This window comes from Mastigoproctus giganteus, chromosome 3 (assembly GCF_048544385.1).
Source record: "Mastigoproctus giganteus isolate SK-2022 chromosome 3, ASM4854438v1, whole genome shotgun sequence".
In the NCBI taxonomy this organism is placed as follows: domain Eukaryota; kingdom Metazoa; phylum Arthropoda; class Arachnida; order Uropygi; family Thelyphonidae; genus Mastigoproctus; species Mastigoproctus giganteus.
In genome coordinates this window covers 256,083,455-256,099,852 of record NC_143577.1, presented here as the reverse complement: position 1 = coordinate 256,099,852, position 16,398 = coordinate 256,083,455, and the positions used below count along the sequence as shown (strand labels likewise).

Here is a 16,398-nt window from a genome sequence, read left to right as displayed (position 1 = left end):
AAAACAGAAAATTAACACTTTATTCTCTGATCTTTGCTAAAACTATCTGCTTGCTTAGTGGATCGGTCTCGAGGGTTCTGTATCGTGTCTCGTGAAAAACAACATGCAGGATCTTTGAGGCATTGACAGACTAAACTTCGTAAGAACTAAACTGTCTCTGCCTTTCTCTGCAACTGATTCTCGTTCTAAGATTTTAACATTTATATGCGCACAGTCTAACTGACTAACATTCAACTGACGTGTAAGAAACGAAACTATTCATTTTTTTCCTGGTTAACGCAAGTTAAGTGTCATAAATGTTCGAAAAGATTACGTTATAAATTTCCACAATTAAAAAAAAAAAAAAACTGTCATTAGGGCCCACCCAACAACTATCTTACCTGTTCAAGTGTAGTAAGTCCATAAATTGCTTGTGTGCTTTCATTTGTCTGTTCTGCAGGAAAACCTCAACTTTCTGAAGGGGGAACTTGTTTCCACCCCTGACACTGACTAACTTAGCCACAGAGTGAAAAAAAAAAAAAAAAAAAGCCGATTAAAGTCCTTCGCGTCATTGGAACTATTTTCCACTCGGTATGTGGAGGAATGTGGATTATGAACCATGCTACCACATGTACTCCAGAACCAGAACCAGAACCAGGCTGGATCTGAAACAATTTCTAGGTCCAGGTCCTCGCGGGTTGGACAAAGGTTATAATCGCCAGCCTCCCCACACCGGGATCCCTTTATTGGAGCGAGAAACTTTCATGGGCTTTTTCGCACCGTGGACGAATTAATCAGTATCAAGAACAAGGATAGCAAGGTTTTTTTTTTTTTTTACAGAATCCCATTGTTTCATCCAGAAAAAACAGGCAATATTTAGGGATCCACAGTCTAATTGGGTGTTATGGATTTAAATTTAATAAAGAATTTCTTTTTTAAGCTATGGACAGGAATGGAGACGACTTTCTATATTTAACACTAAAGTTTCCACGCATTATTGATGCCAGAATGAAAAGTCTATTCGTCGGTCCACAGATGATAGAGTTACTGAAAGATGAACATTCTGAAAAAGTGTTAAATCCTTTGGGAATGGAAACTTGGAAATAATGCAAGAAATTTTGTGAACATTTTTTGCGCAAGAGTCCACTGTATAACGACATAGAGAACTATAAATCTTCGAATGAAAATTTGTTACAAGTCTACCAAAATCTTGGTTGTAATTGTGTCCAAAAATACTAGTAATACTAATTATGATATTTGTGATTGAATAAGATCATTGTCACTGGTATACATTTATTCTGATTAGAGAAACATAAAGTTACCGATTTCTCGCTGATTGGATTTTTCGTGAAGTACATGTATTCAACAGCTAAGGGTAAATTCTCTGACACGGCCTCAATGCAAGATTCGACATCGTCTTTCGTAATCTCATCGTCATCATCCTCACCGAGTTCAGGGAAACAGAAGTCATCTGAATCAGACAGCAAGTAAAGATAGTTCTCTACAATCTTCCACCCCATATAGTTAGCAAGGGTCCTGCAAAGATAAGTCAATAAGATTAGTTACAAAGCGAAAGAACCTTACGTTGTTGTCAAAATCTGGCTTTTATATTACAGTGCATAATAAGTATATATTGATACCCACTTTGCATAACATTTGGCGAAGATTTTTCCTTTATTTTATTCGTAGCCGTAAATCAATTATCTCTGCTTCATACAATGAGGTCCCATCTCATTGAATGAAGATTGCCACTGCTTCACATGCCGAGTGAGGCAGTGGACTCATTCTGATATTGGCTGAAAGCCGCAAAGAGTTCATTCAGACTGCCTGGAGATCCAAGTAACATATTTTATTCACGATACCAACTCAGTAATATCATATGAATGAACGTACTTCGAACGTATTTTCTCAAAATCTTTAGCAAAAGATTTTGAGAAAATGATGATCCAGAAATAACTGCATAAAATTTCAGTCTAGTTTCGCCTTGTTTAACATATTACATTCTGAATTTGTAGAATTCCTAAAGAATGTGTAGGAGTTCGGTAGTCGAAAACTTACCTGTCAGAGAACGTGCCATTGTCAATTAAATCGACAAGAGTCTTCACGTATTTCTCTTCAGGTAGAACGATTTCAGTATCTTCTGTAATGTCTTCTCCATCCTGGCTTTGGTTGTTATTCAGGAAAACACGTTTAAAGAACTCCAGCCACTTCACCTTCCAAAAATAAATAAATAAATAAATAAATAAAACAGTGAAATGAATTAATTTCGCCATCACGACTCATTAAACAGATTACATTTCTGACCAATCTGGTGAGAATTGCTATCTGTTCCGCTGAATCTAACCACCTTTTTCCCCTATGACCTGAGTGAGAAATAGATGGATTGGAATCTTAACATTTTTGGGAAGAAAACAAAACAAAATATATTTTGTCGTAAATTTTTAAACACACAAATATTCACAGTCAAAATCCAAGAGGGTTTTCAGGAACTTAATAACCTGAACGCTTTGTGCTTAATTTAAAATAATCCGCTTCGCTGTTCGCAGTTCCATTTCAAAGAAATCTTCCATATTAAAAACAGCAAATAAGAAATTATAAAAAAAATTCAGAAAACGAAGTGAAAAAGAGTAATAAATGCAAGGATTCCTACCCCGGGGGTCTTCTTCTCCAGCTCATGCACGGTCATCTTCTGGTAAAGAGTACTTATGTTCGTTCTTTGGATATAGGGCCGGATCATCTACAAGAATGAAAAGTTGATGAAACCACAGCTAAAATCTTATGCGAAAGACATTGTATTAAAGAAACCAATAAATGTGTTAGCCAAGCACACAAAAGTCTCAATGCATCGTGTTACACTTTCGAAAGGGGATAGTCTTTATATTTCTCTTTTTTAAATCGTGGAGAATATTAGATGCAATAACTGGAATGGCTTAGTGGGATATTCTAACGCCCTGCTGGAAAATTGTGCTTTGCTCACCGACTTTGTATTTCACTGGACGTTGTCCCCTTAAAACGATATAATTTTTCTTCCTTCTTCGGACATATTATAGCAGAGACTGACAAGAGGATGGACCTTTTTTCTGTGTGCCCTTGAACAAAATGCCATGCTACTAAATCCAATGTTTTATTAAAATTCTCACAAGGATTAGCAATGCTAAAATAAAAAAATAAATGTAGGTTTTTGCTTGATAATTTCGTGTAGCTGCAGATGGAGTTAAAAGCAAAGTTTTAACAAAGTATTCCTGCAATTCAGACAAAATAAATTTTTTGTATCTCCATGCATCTCGTTTTCATTTTGTCAACATAAAGTTTCATCACAAAAATTTTTTCAGAAATTTTGCTTCTGCGGGAATGGATTCACTTAAACAGAAAGAGTGCAAGGATATTTGCTGATGCTATTGTGGCAGTGTTAGGTGGGTCGGAAAACTGCTAGCTTGGTAGCGGGGGGATTCACAGACTAATAGATTAACAGTATCCGTAGGCAGAGGTAAAAGTGAACTGCTTCTATTGGAATGAGTAGAAGCCTGGAAAGCAAGTTGGTGGAGATTTCAAGGACTGTTAGGAGTCATCATGGAACAAGTAAATGTATGGGCTGTGTTAGGGTAACTAAGAGTAAGAATAGATGCATGTACACCAAGTCTAGGAGTATAGTAAATAAATTTTATGAATTTGAAATGCTGGTCAAGGCATCAAAGTCGAATATTGTTGAGATATCAGAGACGTGGTGTCACACAGATATAAGGAATGCAGAATTGGAATTTGGGGAGAACAATGTGTACAGAAAGGATAGACAGGATAGGAAGGGAGGAGGAGTTATGCTGTTAGTTATGAAACACATAAAAATCTGAGACAGTGCATCCAGTTTACACGGGTGGACAGTGCAATGTTGAGTCTGTTTGGTGTGACATAAACACTGGGAAAGCAAAAATGAGGGTAGGAGTTTGTTATAGGCCTAATGACTCTGATGAGTACAGCGACCAACTGAACAGAGAAATATAGGTAGTCAATAAATCAAGCCATAATTATGACAGCATCCTTGAACTCAGGGAGGTCTCCAGGGGAAAATAACGGTGAAAATAATGAGGTCACTGGTTAAAGAAGTATTGCAGGATCATCCAGACAAGACTGTAGTAATAATTTGGACACAGCATGGTTTATCAAGGGGAAGTCTTCTCTGACCGATCTGATTGGATACTATGATTTGGTCACAAAGTAACTGGATCCAAAGAATAATTTTGATATCATATATTTAGATCTTAGAAAGGCTTTTGATACTGATGCACATGGAAGACTGCTGCACAAATTGGAACAGTATGGCATTAAGGGCAAGTTGCTACAATGGATAAGAGAGAGAGAGAGAGAAAGAGAGAGATAATTAACGGACTACTCTTCATTGATAGATTAATGTTTTTTATCAGTGGAGTTCCCCAGGATTCGGTCTTGGACCCATTGTTGTTTTGTATATTTATCAATGATATTGATGAAGGTATACCGGGCTTAATGTCGAAATTTGCTGATGTACAAAAGTTGGCAGGGTTGTTAATGAAAGTAATGGCAGTATACTACTGCAACAGGCCTGAGTTGCAGGGAGAGTGAGTGCAGTAGCACGCACTTTTTGAGTGTACCAGGGATCAGTCCGTGATTGCTAAATACGATTAGCGTTTGTATTGATGATTTATTGATGATTGTAAACTCCACTGACCTGGTGGTGGTGGTGGTGGTCGTGCCGGATTATAAACAAGAACCTTAATTAATTAATTAACAGGATCTATAAAAGTTGGACAAATGGGCTAAGTAGTAACTGAAATTTAACATTGACAAATGCAAAGTACTGCATATGGGTAGCAGTAACCCGATAGAAATGTACCAACTGTATGGTACTACACTGAAGGTAGTGGAGAATGAAAAAGACATTTGTAGTAATTGTGCGGTCAGACGTGGAGTTTTCCGAGCAGTGCTAGCAGGGACAAGGAGGTCATTGCCCCTTTGTATAAGACAGTACTCAAGACCACGCATTGAGTACTGAGGTTTTAATGTTTGCCGATGATATTTGATACAGCAAATAGAATCACTGCAAATGAATTTCATCCACTATCCAGACGTAGTCCCATGTTTTCCCACCGGATTTTGTACTCAAGTCTCTGTTCTTACTTCAAGCTTCAATCTTTGGAAAGTCGAAGAGCTGTACCTGATCTAAAACTGTAGTATCATATCTTTACTGGTTCTACCTACCTGCCGGATCTTCTATGTCACATTGATCTACACGCTCCAGCGGTGGCTACTAGACAGAAGACTATATTCCGCATCAGTAACTCTAAATTAGAGATGTCCAGGAACTCCTTCTTTAAAGAATTTTGGTACTTATGAACAAGTTTGATCTGGATATGGCTGGGGATAGGAAAGAGTTTCACAGAGCTATTTGGAGCAGGTTGGTTGGTTGACGGATGAGTTCAAGGTTAAAGATGTCCTCATCCATGTGTGTGTGTGTCCTGCAGCTACCTGCTGTCTGCGATTTTATTCATGGCACTGGACCTGTGATGTGATAAATACCTTTTTTATTTCCTTGAATTGGACTCTTCCCGTTTGAAATGAACTTTCATTGTACTTCGTACATCGTACAAAGTGTTCTTCTTCTATTTCTTTTTATATTTTGTACAATCTTCATTCTGTTTTTATTTTTACAGCTCTGCTATACACTTTAACTAGCGCATGCCTGTTGTGTATATTATATGTTAATAATAAATAAATAACTATCCAAAACCAAACCAATCTATCATTTTACTAACGCTTCTCAGAGCATTATAAACCTCATTCAGGTCCAAGCCCTCACATAATCGAAGTTCTTTCCTCTTACGGTTCTCCTTTTGCCAATCTCACCGTGCGAGTAGCCCGTCTAATTAATTAATTATTCATTGGATTTTTTAAATTTTTCTCTAAAATAAAAGTGACCCTTGGATATAAAAGGAAAATCTTAGCAGATGGTTCCGAACGTGATACAAAAATTTGTATTTCTAATGTTGCGTTGACAATCGAAGAGGGCCAATTTATACATATTACTAGAATATATAGAGTGAGAGAGATACATTTGCATAATATGCAATTGTATATTCCACTCTTGTACGAGTGGTGTAATTAAAGACCCCGCAATGCCGCCAGAAAGAAAAAAATAAAAACACTGAAATCTTACGACTTGTAAAATATCTTCCATTCCCTCCATCTCCTTGAGGTCCTCAAGCATCTTTTCCCTGTTGGTATTTCCCATTTTGTGGGCGAGACTCATCAGTGCTATTTTGGTGGAACGTTTTGAAACACTCGTCTCGATTTCGTCCAGTTGGTCCACCTGGAAGAGAAAGAAACGTTTGCTTTTGATAATCTGCCGAATTTGAACCCGCATAATTCTCAATGTTCCTCCCTTTTCCTATTTACTGACCAAACAATTTACAATAACAAAAATGATCTTTTGGGGGAATTTATTATTTATCCTTAATCTGTGCATGTAATGACTTTAATATCCTGCTAGCATTTTTTTTTTTTTGTTCTTGTTGTTGTAGTAGAGTTTTAGGAGCATCAGTAACCAAGGCATCATTACTCCTTAGATATTGTCTGTAAATTGCATGTGTTTGCTGGACGAAAAAGCTGAGTTTCCGAAAGAAAAAAAATCATGTTAACCTCGCCTGAGATTTTGGGGTCCTTGCCTTTATTTCTAAAAGTCTGTTGTTGCGCATACTTGCCCATATCAGGTTCCTGCTTAGGTTTTTGAAATCGACCTCCAGAGTCAGGCTGAACAGGGTGTCCACGTAAATGGTGCGAAAAATGTCCGCTGTGGCATCGATCCAGCGAAAGTTTTCTCCGGTCCATTTTGCTCCTTCCAAGAAAGGCCATCCGCTGAGGGGCTTGAATAGTTCTCGAAGAGATTCCAAATCCACCTTGTAAGCTGTCAACAAAGAAATGAAGGAATCTGTTTTTCTCTCATTTTAAATTCAAATTTGTATCGTATTTTTGTAATGAGAATTTATTAGTCCATGCATAGTAAAATATGCTGTAATATAATATAATGTTGCATAATGTGTGGGCCATACTTTCAGGATCGATTCTTAACCTGAAAACAAGTTCATATAAACGTGTCCTGTTCTCAGCGGTTAGATTTCGTTTTTTAAAAATGGCTATAGAGTTTTGACATCAGAAGAGATTTCGCCAGGTGGGACACCATATGATGGGCATCCCGTTTTGCAATACTTCTTTAGAAAATGTAGGGAAATCGTTTTTACTTACTTATGTTCATGCAGCTGTTATAGGCATCCACAGCTAGTCTCGCTGCTCGAGGCACTTGAGACCATGAATACGTCGACTCCAGTATCTCTGCAATACAAAAAGATCTAATGAGCGAATGAAATACACAAAAATACCTACAAGTCACGATACTCTCTACGTAGATACAATAAAAAATATCTGTCTACTAAGCTCCTTTATTTACTTATTCACTGTCTACTTATTCATCTTCTTGAACGATCGCGTTCTTAAAAACACCAGTGAATTCTTAAACATTAACGATTGATTACCTTATACAATTTTTACACGGGCGTTTCAAAGGGCAAATCTTTAAACAGATGACTAACGATGACTGAGTTGGCATATGAACCACGCCATGTGCTTTCTAAGTCGACGCCCTCTTTCCAAGACTAAATTTGAGTTCTGTAATAAGATTCTACTTTAGACTATTTGAATTACAGCAAAAGGTATTCCCTGTCCCTTAATCAACGTGATGTTGTTATTTGGTATTAGGAGCATTGGCGACTAAAGCCATGTTGCTCTGTGTATATTACCTGTAAATTTCATTTGTTATGAGGTCGATTTTCTGTTTGCTGGGCGAAAAACCTGAGTTTCCGGGAGAGAAAACCATACTACCTTCGCCTGAGACCCATGGACTTTGTGAAACTCAACCGCGTTGTGAAAAAGACTCATAATAATTCTTCCCGTGAATGACGGAACTCGAACTCAGGTCTTTGACGCACCCTGTGTGGCGAGGACGTCGATTCTACCAACTGTGCAATCCACGAGGGCAATAAACGCGAAGACGTGGTGATAATTTTCTTTGCCATGAGACGTTCGATAATCGTCGTATTCATGTCCATAGCAAAACATAGGCACACAAGATATTGGCGCTATTGTTGTCATTGTAGGGATTTTAGGTTCATCAGCAACTTAAGCTATATTGTGTCGTATATATATGTCTGTGTTCTGGGGTAGATTTCCTGTTTGCTGGATGAAACACCTGAGTTTTTGGGAGAATAAACCATGCTACTCTCGCTTGAGACCTCAGTCACGCTATGAAAGAGGCTCAAACAAATTCCTTCCATCACTGATGGGATTCGAACTCAAGTCTTTCCCATCCGATACAGGCAGAACACTAATTATTAGCTTAGTAGAGTCATATGCTGCAAGACAGCAAACTTATATAGCATCATCAAAAAAAAAAAAAAGCCTATTTCTCACACTCATTCACTCCAAAAGTATGTCCAGTTCTTCCATCAATTCATTAAAGCTATCAACTTCCATAACAACAGAGGGAAGTTTGTTCCAACAATCAACCACTCGCTAGCTAAAGGCAAATTTCCGCACATCTATTCTATAACTGTCTTTCCTCAATTTGAATTTATGTCCCCTCAGGTTCGTAATCTGGGCAAGAGGAAGAGTCCCATCAGAACTGAGCTCGCTCAAACCATTCACTCCAACCGCCTCACGGGTACCTAGTCTCTAGATGCTGCAATTTATAGAACTGGGGCTTTTCTTGGTAAGAGAAACCTTTGTTGCCATCACTAATGTCATTTGCCTTCTGTGTACTCTTCTCTGTTCCAGCAGCACTACATCCTTCCAAAAAATCAGGCCGCCAGATCTGTACTCAAGGTATGGCCTGACCATTGCCTTCTACAAAGCAACGATCACCTCCTTATACCTGCTAGCAAAATTCCTGTTTATCATGGACAAGATCATGTAAGCTGCTCTGATAGCCTGTCTGCACTGATCAGAAAACTTCATATCTGACTCAATAATTAGCATTATCATTAGCATTAGAAGAGGCATACAAGAAAGCAAGATTGTAATCATCAGCTAAATTGGAAAAAAATACCTTTTTACCCTTCCATTCCCTTCATAAGTTTGGCCAGCTTTTCATTGAATTTATCTAAGTTATCAACTTCCACAATGACAGATAGAAGGTTGCTCCAGCAGTCAACTATCCGTTGGCTAAAGGCAAATTTCTGCACATCTATTCAGACAATAAATAAAAAAAAATATTCTACAACCGCCTTTCCTCAATTATATCTGACTGCAAATTACCTCCACGGTCGTGAGTAGCACAGTTGGTAGGATCGCCGTTCTTGCGACACCGGTTAGAAAAGACCTGAGTTCGAATCCGTCGATGATGGGAGGAATTGTTAAGGGTCTTTTGTACAACGTGGCTGAGTTAGTTGGTCTAAGGCGAGGTTATCATGGTTTTTTCCTCCGAGAAACTCTGGTTTTTCCAGCAAAGACAAAATCGACCACAGAACACAGGCAATATACACGGAGCAACATGGCCTTAGTCGCCAATTCTCTTACAACTAAATAACAACAATTACCTCCAGATCTTTTTCATTCTCCTATATACCCTGAGTATAGTACCAGAAAAGTTGGCAAGTTTCTCTGGGGTTACTGCTACCATTTTACAACACTTTGCATTTGTCAATGTTAAACTTCAGTTGCCACTTTTCAGCCCATCTGCCCAACTTATCTAGACCCTGTCGCAGTAGCATACCGTCATTAACAACACTACCAACCTTTGTATCATCTGCAAACTTGGATATTAAGCCTCATATACCTTCGTTAATATCATTGATAAATATACAAAACAACAGTGGACCCAACACCGAACCCTGAGGAATCCACTAATAATATTATTCCACGAAGAGCACTGTCCATTGATTACCACTCTCTGTATTCTCCCATTCAACTACCCTTTTATCCATTGTAGCAACTTACCCTTAATACCATTCTGCTCCAATTTGTACAATAGTCTTCCATGTGCAACACTATCAAAAGCTTTCCTGAAATCCAAGCATCTGATATCAAAATTATTTTTTGCATCCAGTTCCTTTGTGATTAGATCATCGTATCCAATCAATTTGTTCAGACAAGACTTCCCCATAACAAACCCATGCTGCATTGGAATTATTATTGCAGTCTTCTTTAACCAGTGACTCCATAATTTTCTCCGGAACAGAAGTAAAATTACTAGGTCTGTAATTACTTGTGTCACCCTTTGAACCTTCTTTGTTCTCCGTTATTACAAAATCATTTAGCTCCTTGTTATAGTTTAATAAGCTTCTGTCCTCCACTTCCCTACCGAACTCCTCATGTGCGAATGTAGATGCAAAATACTCATTCAGTTTGTCAGCTATCTGAGCAGGATCATCAATAATCGAACGATCGATATCAAGTGGACCAATCTGATTGATTCCCATTCCTTCTAGAATTTATATAAGTGAAGAAGTTTTTGCTCTTTTTCTTTGCATCTTTCGCCAAAGATCTTTCCTAATCTGCCTTCGCTTGCCTAACTTTGTGACTTGATTACAGATTAGGTCATATCTATCATAGGCTTCTGTGTCGCCTGATAATTTCTATGCATCCCATGCATTTTTCTTCTCTGCCATATGTCTCATTAGTTCATCTGACATCCATTTAAGCTTAAACCTTGAAGAGTATTTCTTAATTGGTATAGTTTCCGTGATCAATACCCTGAATGCTTCCCACTTAGAATTTTCTGTTGGTAACATCATCAGTTGGAGCTACTTTATAGAATTTAAAAAATGTCTGAGACCACTATAGTCACCTTAAAGATACCTTTTGAGGATACCTTAAAGGCTCAGGGAAACTGCTAGTTAGGGGGGATGTGGGTAATACTGACACGCGTTTATCTGATAATATTGGTCAATGTAACTCTTGCACATACCTTAAGAGTTCTTATCTGTTACCCCAACTGGACGTATTATCTAGATGTTCTGGGGGCAAAGACGTTTCACGTGAGCGGGTAGCTAATATCAGGGAAGAGAGCCTAAAAAACTTCAAGGGTTGTGTTAGGGTTGTTAAATATACAAGAACAGTAAATCTTAATTGTTTGTACAGTAACGTTAGAAGTGTTGTCAATAAAATGAGCGAATTCGAACTGCTGGTTAAAACAAGTAACGCGGACATAATAGGGCTTACAGAGACGTGGTGCCACCCTGAAATTGGGGATGATGAGTTTCAGTACGGCTTGTATAATGTATTTAGGAAGGATAGAGTAGATAGAAGTGGTGGTGGGGTAATGCTTCTTATCAGAAGCAGCCTGAGTGCGACGATAGCTTTCCCGGATTCAGACATTTCACATGCTAGTATAGAGTCTGTATGGTGTGAGATAGTTGGAAACAAAGGTACAATGCGAGTAGGAGTAATCTATAGACCAGATGATTGTGAAGACTATGACAAAAGCCTCTACATGCAAATGGAATGGGCAAGTAAGCGTCAATGTCTTATTATGGGTGATTTCAATTTGCCTCTAATTGATTGGAGTAAATGGGAAGGAAACTCGACATGGGGAACAACATTTTTAAATCAACTAGATGACTGTTATTTGTATCAACATGTCAGGGAAAGTACTAGAGAAAAGAATATCCTAGACCTCATCATCACACATGAATCAGATGACATAACAGGGCTGACAGTAGAGGAACCAGTAGCAGGAAGTGATCATGGAGTTCTACGGTGGATGATGACGAGAGAGGTAGCAGAAGTAAAAGGCAAAGGAATGGATTTTAATTTCAGAAAAGGAAATTACGATGCCTTAAGGTACTACATGGCCTCTATTAACTGGGTAGATATCGCGCAGAGAATGAATACAATTGAACTGTGGTACGCTTTTAAAACATTAATCACAGATGCCTTGAATGCGTATATACCATTAAAAAAATACTCCACGAGAAGGGTTCCAAGTTGGATGAATAGTGAAGTTGCCACATTACTTGAGCAGAAAAAGGTGGCATGGAAAAGTTACAGAGCAATAAAAAGTACTGAAGCCTATAACAGCTACAAGGTGATGTGTAATAGAGCCACAGAAAAGGTTCGACAGGCAAAGGCAGTTTATGAGAAATCACTAGCAAACAGAGCAAAGAGGGGGGATAAAGAATTCTTCACATATATAAATGCCAAGAAGAGCAGGACAAACCAGATCGGACCTTTACGTAAGGGAAAGGGGATAGTAATAAATACACCAGCTGCCGTTGCAGATGAACTCAACAGTTATTTTGCATCGATATTTACAAATGAAAAGCCTTTTGTGGCAATGGGAAATTGTGGGAGCGAAGTTAAAAAATATGTAATTAATGATATTGAAATTTCGCAAGATTATTTAATGAAAAAACTTTCGAGCCTACAGACCAGTAAGGCTCCTGGAGTTGATGGAATATACCCTATAATCTTAAGAGAGGCGGCAAGCGAGTGCATTGAACCATTGAGGCTAATTATGCGAGCATCACTAGACTCTGGGGAGATTCCCTTGGATTGGAAAAGTGCAAATGTATCTCCCATACATAAGGGTGGCTCTAAAAGTGAAGTGGGAAATTATCGACCTGTCAGTCTGACTTCAGTAGTAGGGAAAATCATGGAGGCAATGATCAAGGGTGGAATTCAGGATCATTTCGATCGAATTGAAATTCTCAAGGATACTCAGCATGGTTTTGTAAAGGGAAAATCATGTTTAACAAATCTGGTTCGCTATTTCGAAAGGGTCACTCACGAGCTGGATTTAGGGAATAATTTCGACATTGTTTATTTAGATTTCAGCAAAGCTTTTGACTCAGTCCCACATGAGCGGTTGCTTTATAAGCTAGAACAGGTTGGAATCACTGGGAAAATCCTTAGATGGATAGAAGGATGGCTTCAGGGCAGGAGGCAGAGGGTTGTGATAAATGGCTATTCCTCAGATTGGGTTGATGTAAGAAGTGGGGTTCCCCAAGGATCAGTATTAGGACCACTGTTGTTTTTAATTTTCATAAACGACATTGATGAAGGGATAGAGGGCGTGATGTCTAAATTTGCAGATGATGTTAAAATTGGTAGAGTAGTTAATGATCACTGTCAAGCTGAGCTTCTTCAGAGAGACCTAGATAGACTTCAAGAATGGTCAGAAAAATGGCAGCTGTGCTTTAATCCAACAAAGTGTAAGGTATTACACCTGGGAAACAGTAATCCCAAAATAACTTATTCACTTGGTGGAGTTCAACTAAACCCAGTACTGGAGGAAAGGGACTTGGGTGTTACGATACAGTCAGACATGAAATTCTCTGAGCATTGTAAACAGGTTGCAAGGAAGGCCCATGGTGTCCTATCGATGATCTATCGAACTTTTGCAAGTAGAGATAGGGACGTGATAATCCCATTATATAAGGCTTATGTTAGACCACACTTGGAATACTGTGTTCAAGTATGGAGACCACACCTAAAGAAAGACATCGAGCTTCTTGAAAGGGTGCAAAGACGGGTAACTCGCCTGGTGAGATCGGCAAAAGGGCGTCCTTATGAAGAAAGACTTCGAATATGTGGGTTGCAGAGTTTGGAAACTAGACACCTTAGAGGAGATTTGATTGAAGTGTTTAAGGCTCTGAGAGGCATCAGTAAAATGAATGAGGACAAAATTTTCAAGATTATAAATGATGCTAGAACTAGGGGACATAAATTCAAGTTACGGGGGGAAATGTTTAGATTGGATTGCAGGAAGTTCTATTTTAGCCAGCGAGTTATAAATTACTGGAATAAGTTGCCTTCATGGGTGGTAGAGGCCGACAGTTTGGGGAAATTCAAAGGTCATCTGGATAGTACTTTCGGGTAAGGGAAGCGCATAGGATGATAGGATTAATTTCCTTTTTATTTATTTTTTATTTCATTTTATTATTTTTATTTATTTATTAATTATTATTATTTATTTATTTATTAATTATTATTATTTATTTATTTATTTAATTTTTGTTTATATCATTGTTTTGTTCGGATTTTTTTTTTTTTTTTTTTGGCTGGTGCAGCATAAGCCATAGGCTTTCTTGCACCATACGGCCGTTACTAATACTAATATTAATACTAATACTAATACCTTTACGAAACAAAAATCCTTCACTGTAAGTCGAATGGTAATTATATATTTATGTAAATCCCACATCAGTACACTGAGATCACTGCCGCCTAGTGGTTCCTTTATCTGCAGATTCTTAATGCATGAATAATCACTGCTGATAAGTGGTTGCCTCTTGAACATCCAATACATCCAGAAAGTCTTGCTAGTGTGCGAGTGACCAACCCACAAGTTCCAGTCAATATCTGGGAAGTTAAAATCCCACATTATGAGACATTCTAATTTACTGACCCACTCTATTTCTCTGTACAGTTGTTGGTTGTACTCATCAGAGTCATTAGGCCTATAACACACACCTACCCTCATTTTTGCTTTCCCAGTGCTTATGTCACACCAAACTGATTCAAAATTGCATTGACTTGCAATGTCAACTGGATGCACTTCCTTAGATTTTATTTGTTTCTTTAGTAGCAGTATTACCCATTTTCCCTTCCTATCCTGTCTGTACACATTGTACTCCCCAAATTCCAATTTTGCATCCCTTATATCTTTGTGACACCACGTCTCTGATGTCCAAACAATATCTGCTGTCTTGTCTCGACCAGCACTTCAAATTCATCAAATTTATTTACTATAGTTCCAGCAAGTATATATGCACATGCAAGTATATGTGCACTTCTTCTTACTCTTAGTTACCCTAACACAGGCCATGTATTTACTTGTTCCATGATGACATGATGACGCCCAGCAATTCTTGAAATTCCTGTATAGTATTTTTCCAATAGAAGCTGCTCATTGCAATAGAAGCAGTGCAGAATCACTTTCACCTCTGTCTGTGGCTACTGTTAATCTATCAGTCTGTGAATACCCCCCCCCAAGCTAGCAGTTTTCCGACCCACCTAACACTGCCTCGATAGATCAGCAAATATTCTTCCACCCTTTCTATTTATGTGTATTCCATCCCTGTAGATGCAGTCTCTCCTATTAACAAGAACTCTTAATGCGATTAATGCCGAAGAACGAGTTTAGTTGTTGTAATCCCCGCCCTACCCATACCGGGTGGAAAAGGCCAGTGTTCTCATCTGGTTTCACACCCTGGCTGAGTTAGTCGGTTTCAGATGTAGATAGCAAGGTCTGTCTTCCCGAAAACTCGGTTTCTTTTGCTGTCGGAAATCATTCATCTGTTGGTGATGTTTTAATGAATTCACAGTACATTTTTAGAGTGGATACGTTCTAGCATCAAGTGGGTAATAAACAAATGCTATTCGGATCAAGTACATTGCATCGTGTGTACGTGCTATGTCAATGTACAGAAAAGTAATAATGAATAAAACTGTATAAAGCACAACTGGCAGAAAAGGAAAATGTTTTTACCTTTGAGTTCGGCATCCACCCTGCTCTGAATCAAGGTTACGGGACTCGTGTATCCATTTGGCTCAAGAAGCTTGTGCTGCTCGTTCCACGAACCACACGTGAAGTTGTAGAAATCCTCACAGGGGTCAATGTTCATGTCCATAGACTCCAGTAGAGCCTCCGCTGGAACAGAGCATATGCGTATTAATACATCACAAAAACCTTAGTTACTAGGGAAAAAATTGATTATAGAAATCTAACCGCTGCATGAGGGGAAGATTTGTGGTGTAGTTTTCGTTTTGGTACAGGAATCTTACTAGGAAGCACACCAAATTTCACAACAGTTTCACAACAATTTGATTTTGGAAAATATTTTATGGAGTGGGGTCACTGACACGGTGACCCCACTCCTTTTATGGAAATGGATCAGCGAGTGAATGTAATCTGACTAAATTAAGTAGTCGTTGGTCACATCACAGAGAATAAAACTGAATGGTCATCGGGATTTCTTTGAGTGCATCCAGATGAATGCAGTTCCTCTGGCTGCACTATTCATCTAGGTTGATCCATTTATCTTTATCTAGTGAGGTGAGCGATGTTGGCCATAACTTTCTTTTTACCAAACATTGCGGTGAAGTTCGTACTACATTACAAAGAATGGATTCCTTCGAATTTTCTACAACCAGGAGATTTTCTGTTTTCTCACACATTTAACTGACCAAAGGGACCAAATTTCTTACATAAAGAAAACTGAAGACAATGAGAAATTATAGTAAGTCTTAAAGTACCGTTTCTTACTGAAATCAATAATGTTGCATAGCTTAACTTATCGGTAGTCTCCTCAATTATCCGTGTCTTCACACATGAAGTTGTTGGAAAGATGAAAACTTTAAAGTAGTGAATTTAAATTAATTAAATTTAAAATTAAA

The 16,398-nt window shown here is 38.3% G+C and overlaps 1 protein-coding gene across 3 annotated transcripts in view; it reads right to left on the bottom strand.

Annotated features, from left to right (window-relative positions):
- LOC150089087 (neprilysin-11-like) overlaps positions 1-16,398 on the bottom strand; it is a 55,219-nt gene that overhangs the window by 21,212 nt on the left and 17,609 nt on the right. For all 3 annotated transcript variants that reach the window (XM_090371045.1, XM_090371046.1, XM_090371047.1), the window contains exons 5-11: positions 15,491-15,652; positions 7,252-7,338; positions 6,711-6,913; positions 6,167-6,319; positions 2,630-2,716; positions 2,038-2,192; positions 1,302-1,515 (exon numbers count right to left, since the gene is read on the bottom strand). In XM_090371045.1, the coding sequence (XP_090227171.1) occupies positions 1,302-1,515; positions 2,038-2,192; positions 2,630-2,716; positions 6,167-6,319; positions 6,711-6,913; positions 7,252-7,338; positions 15,491-15,652 (1,061 nt within the window). The remainder of the gene's footprint in view (positions 1-1,301; positions 1,516-2,037; positions 2,193-2,629; positions 2,717-6,166; positions 6,320-6,710; positions 6,914-7,251; positions 7,339-15,490; positions 15,653-16,398) is intronic.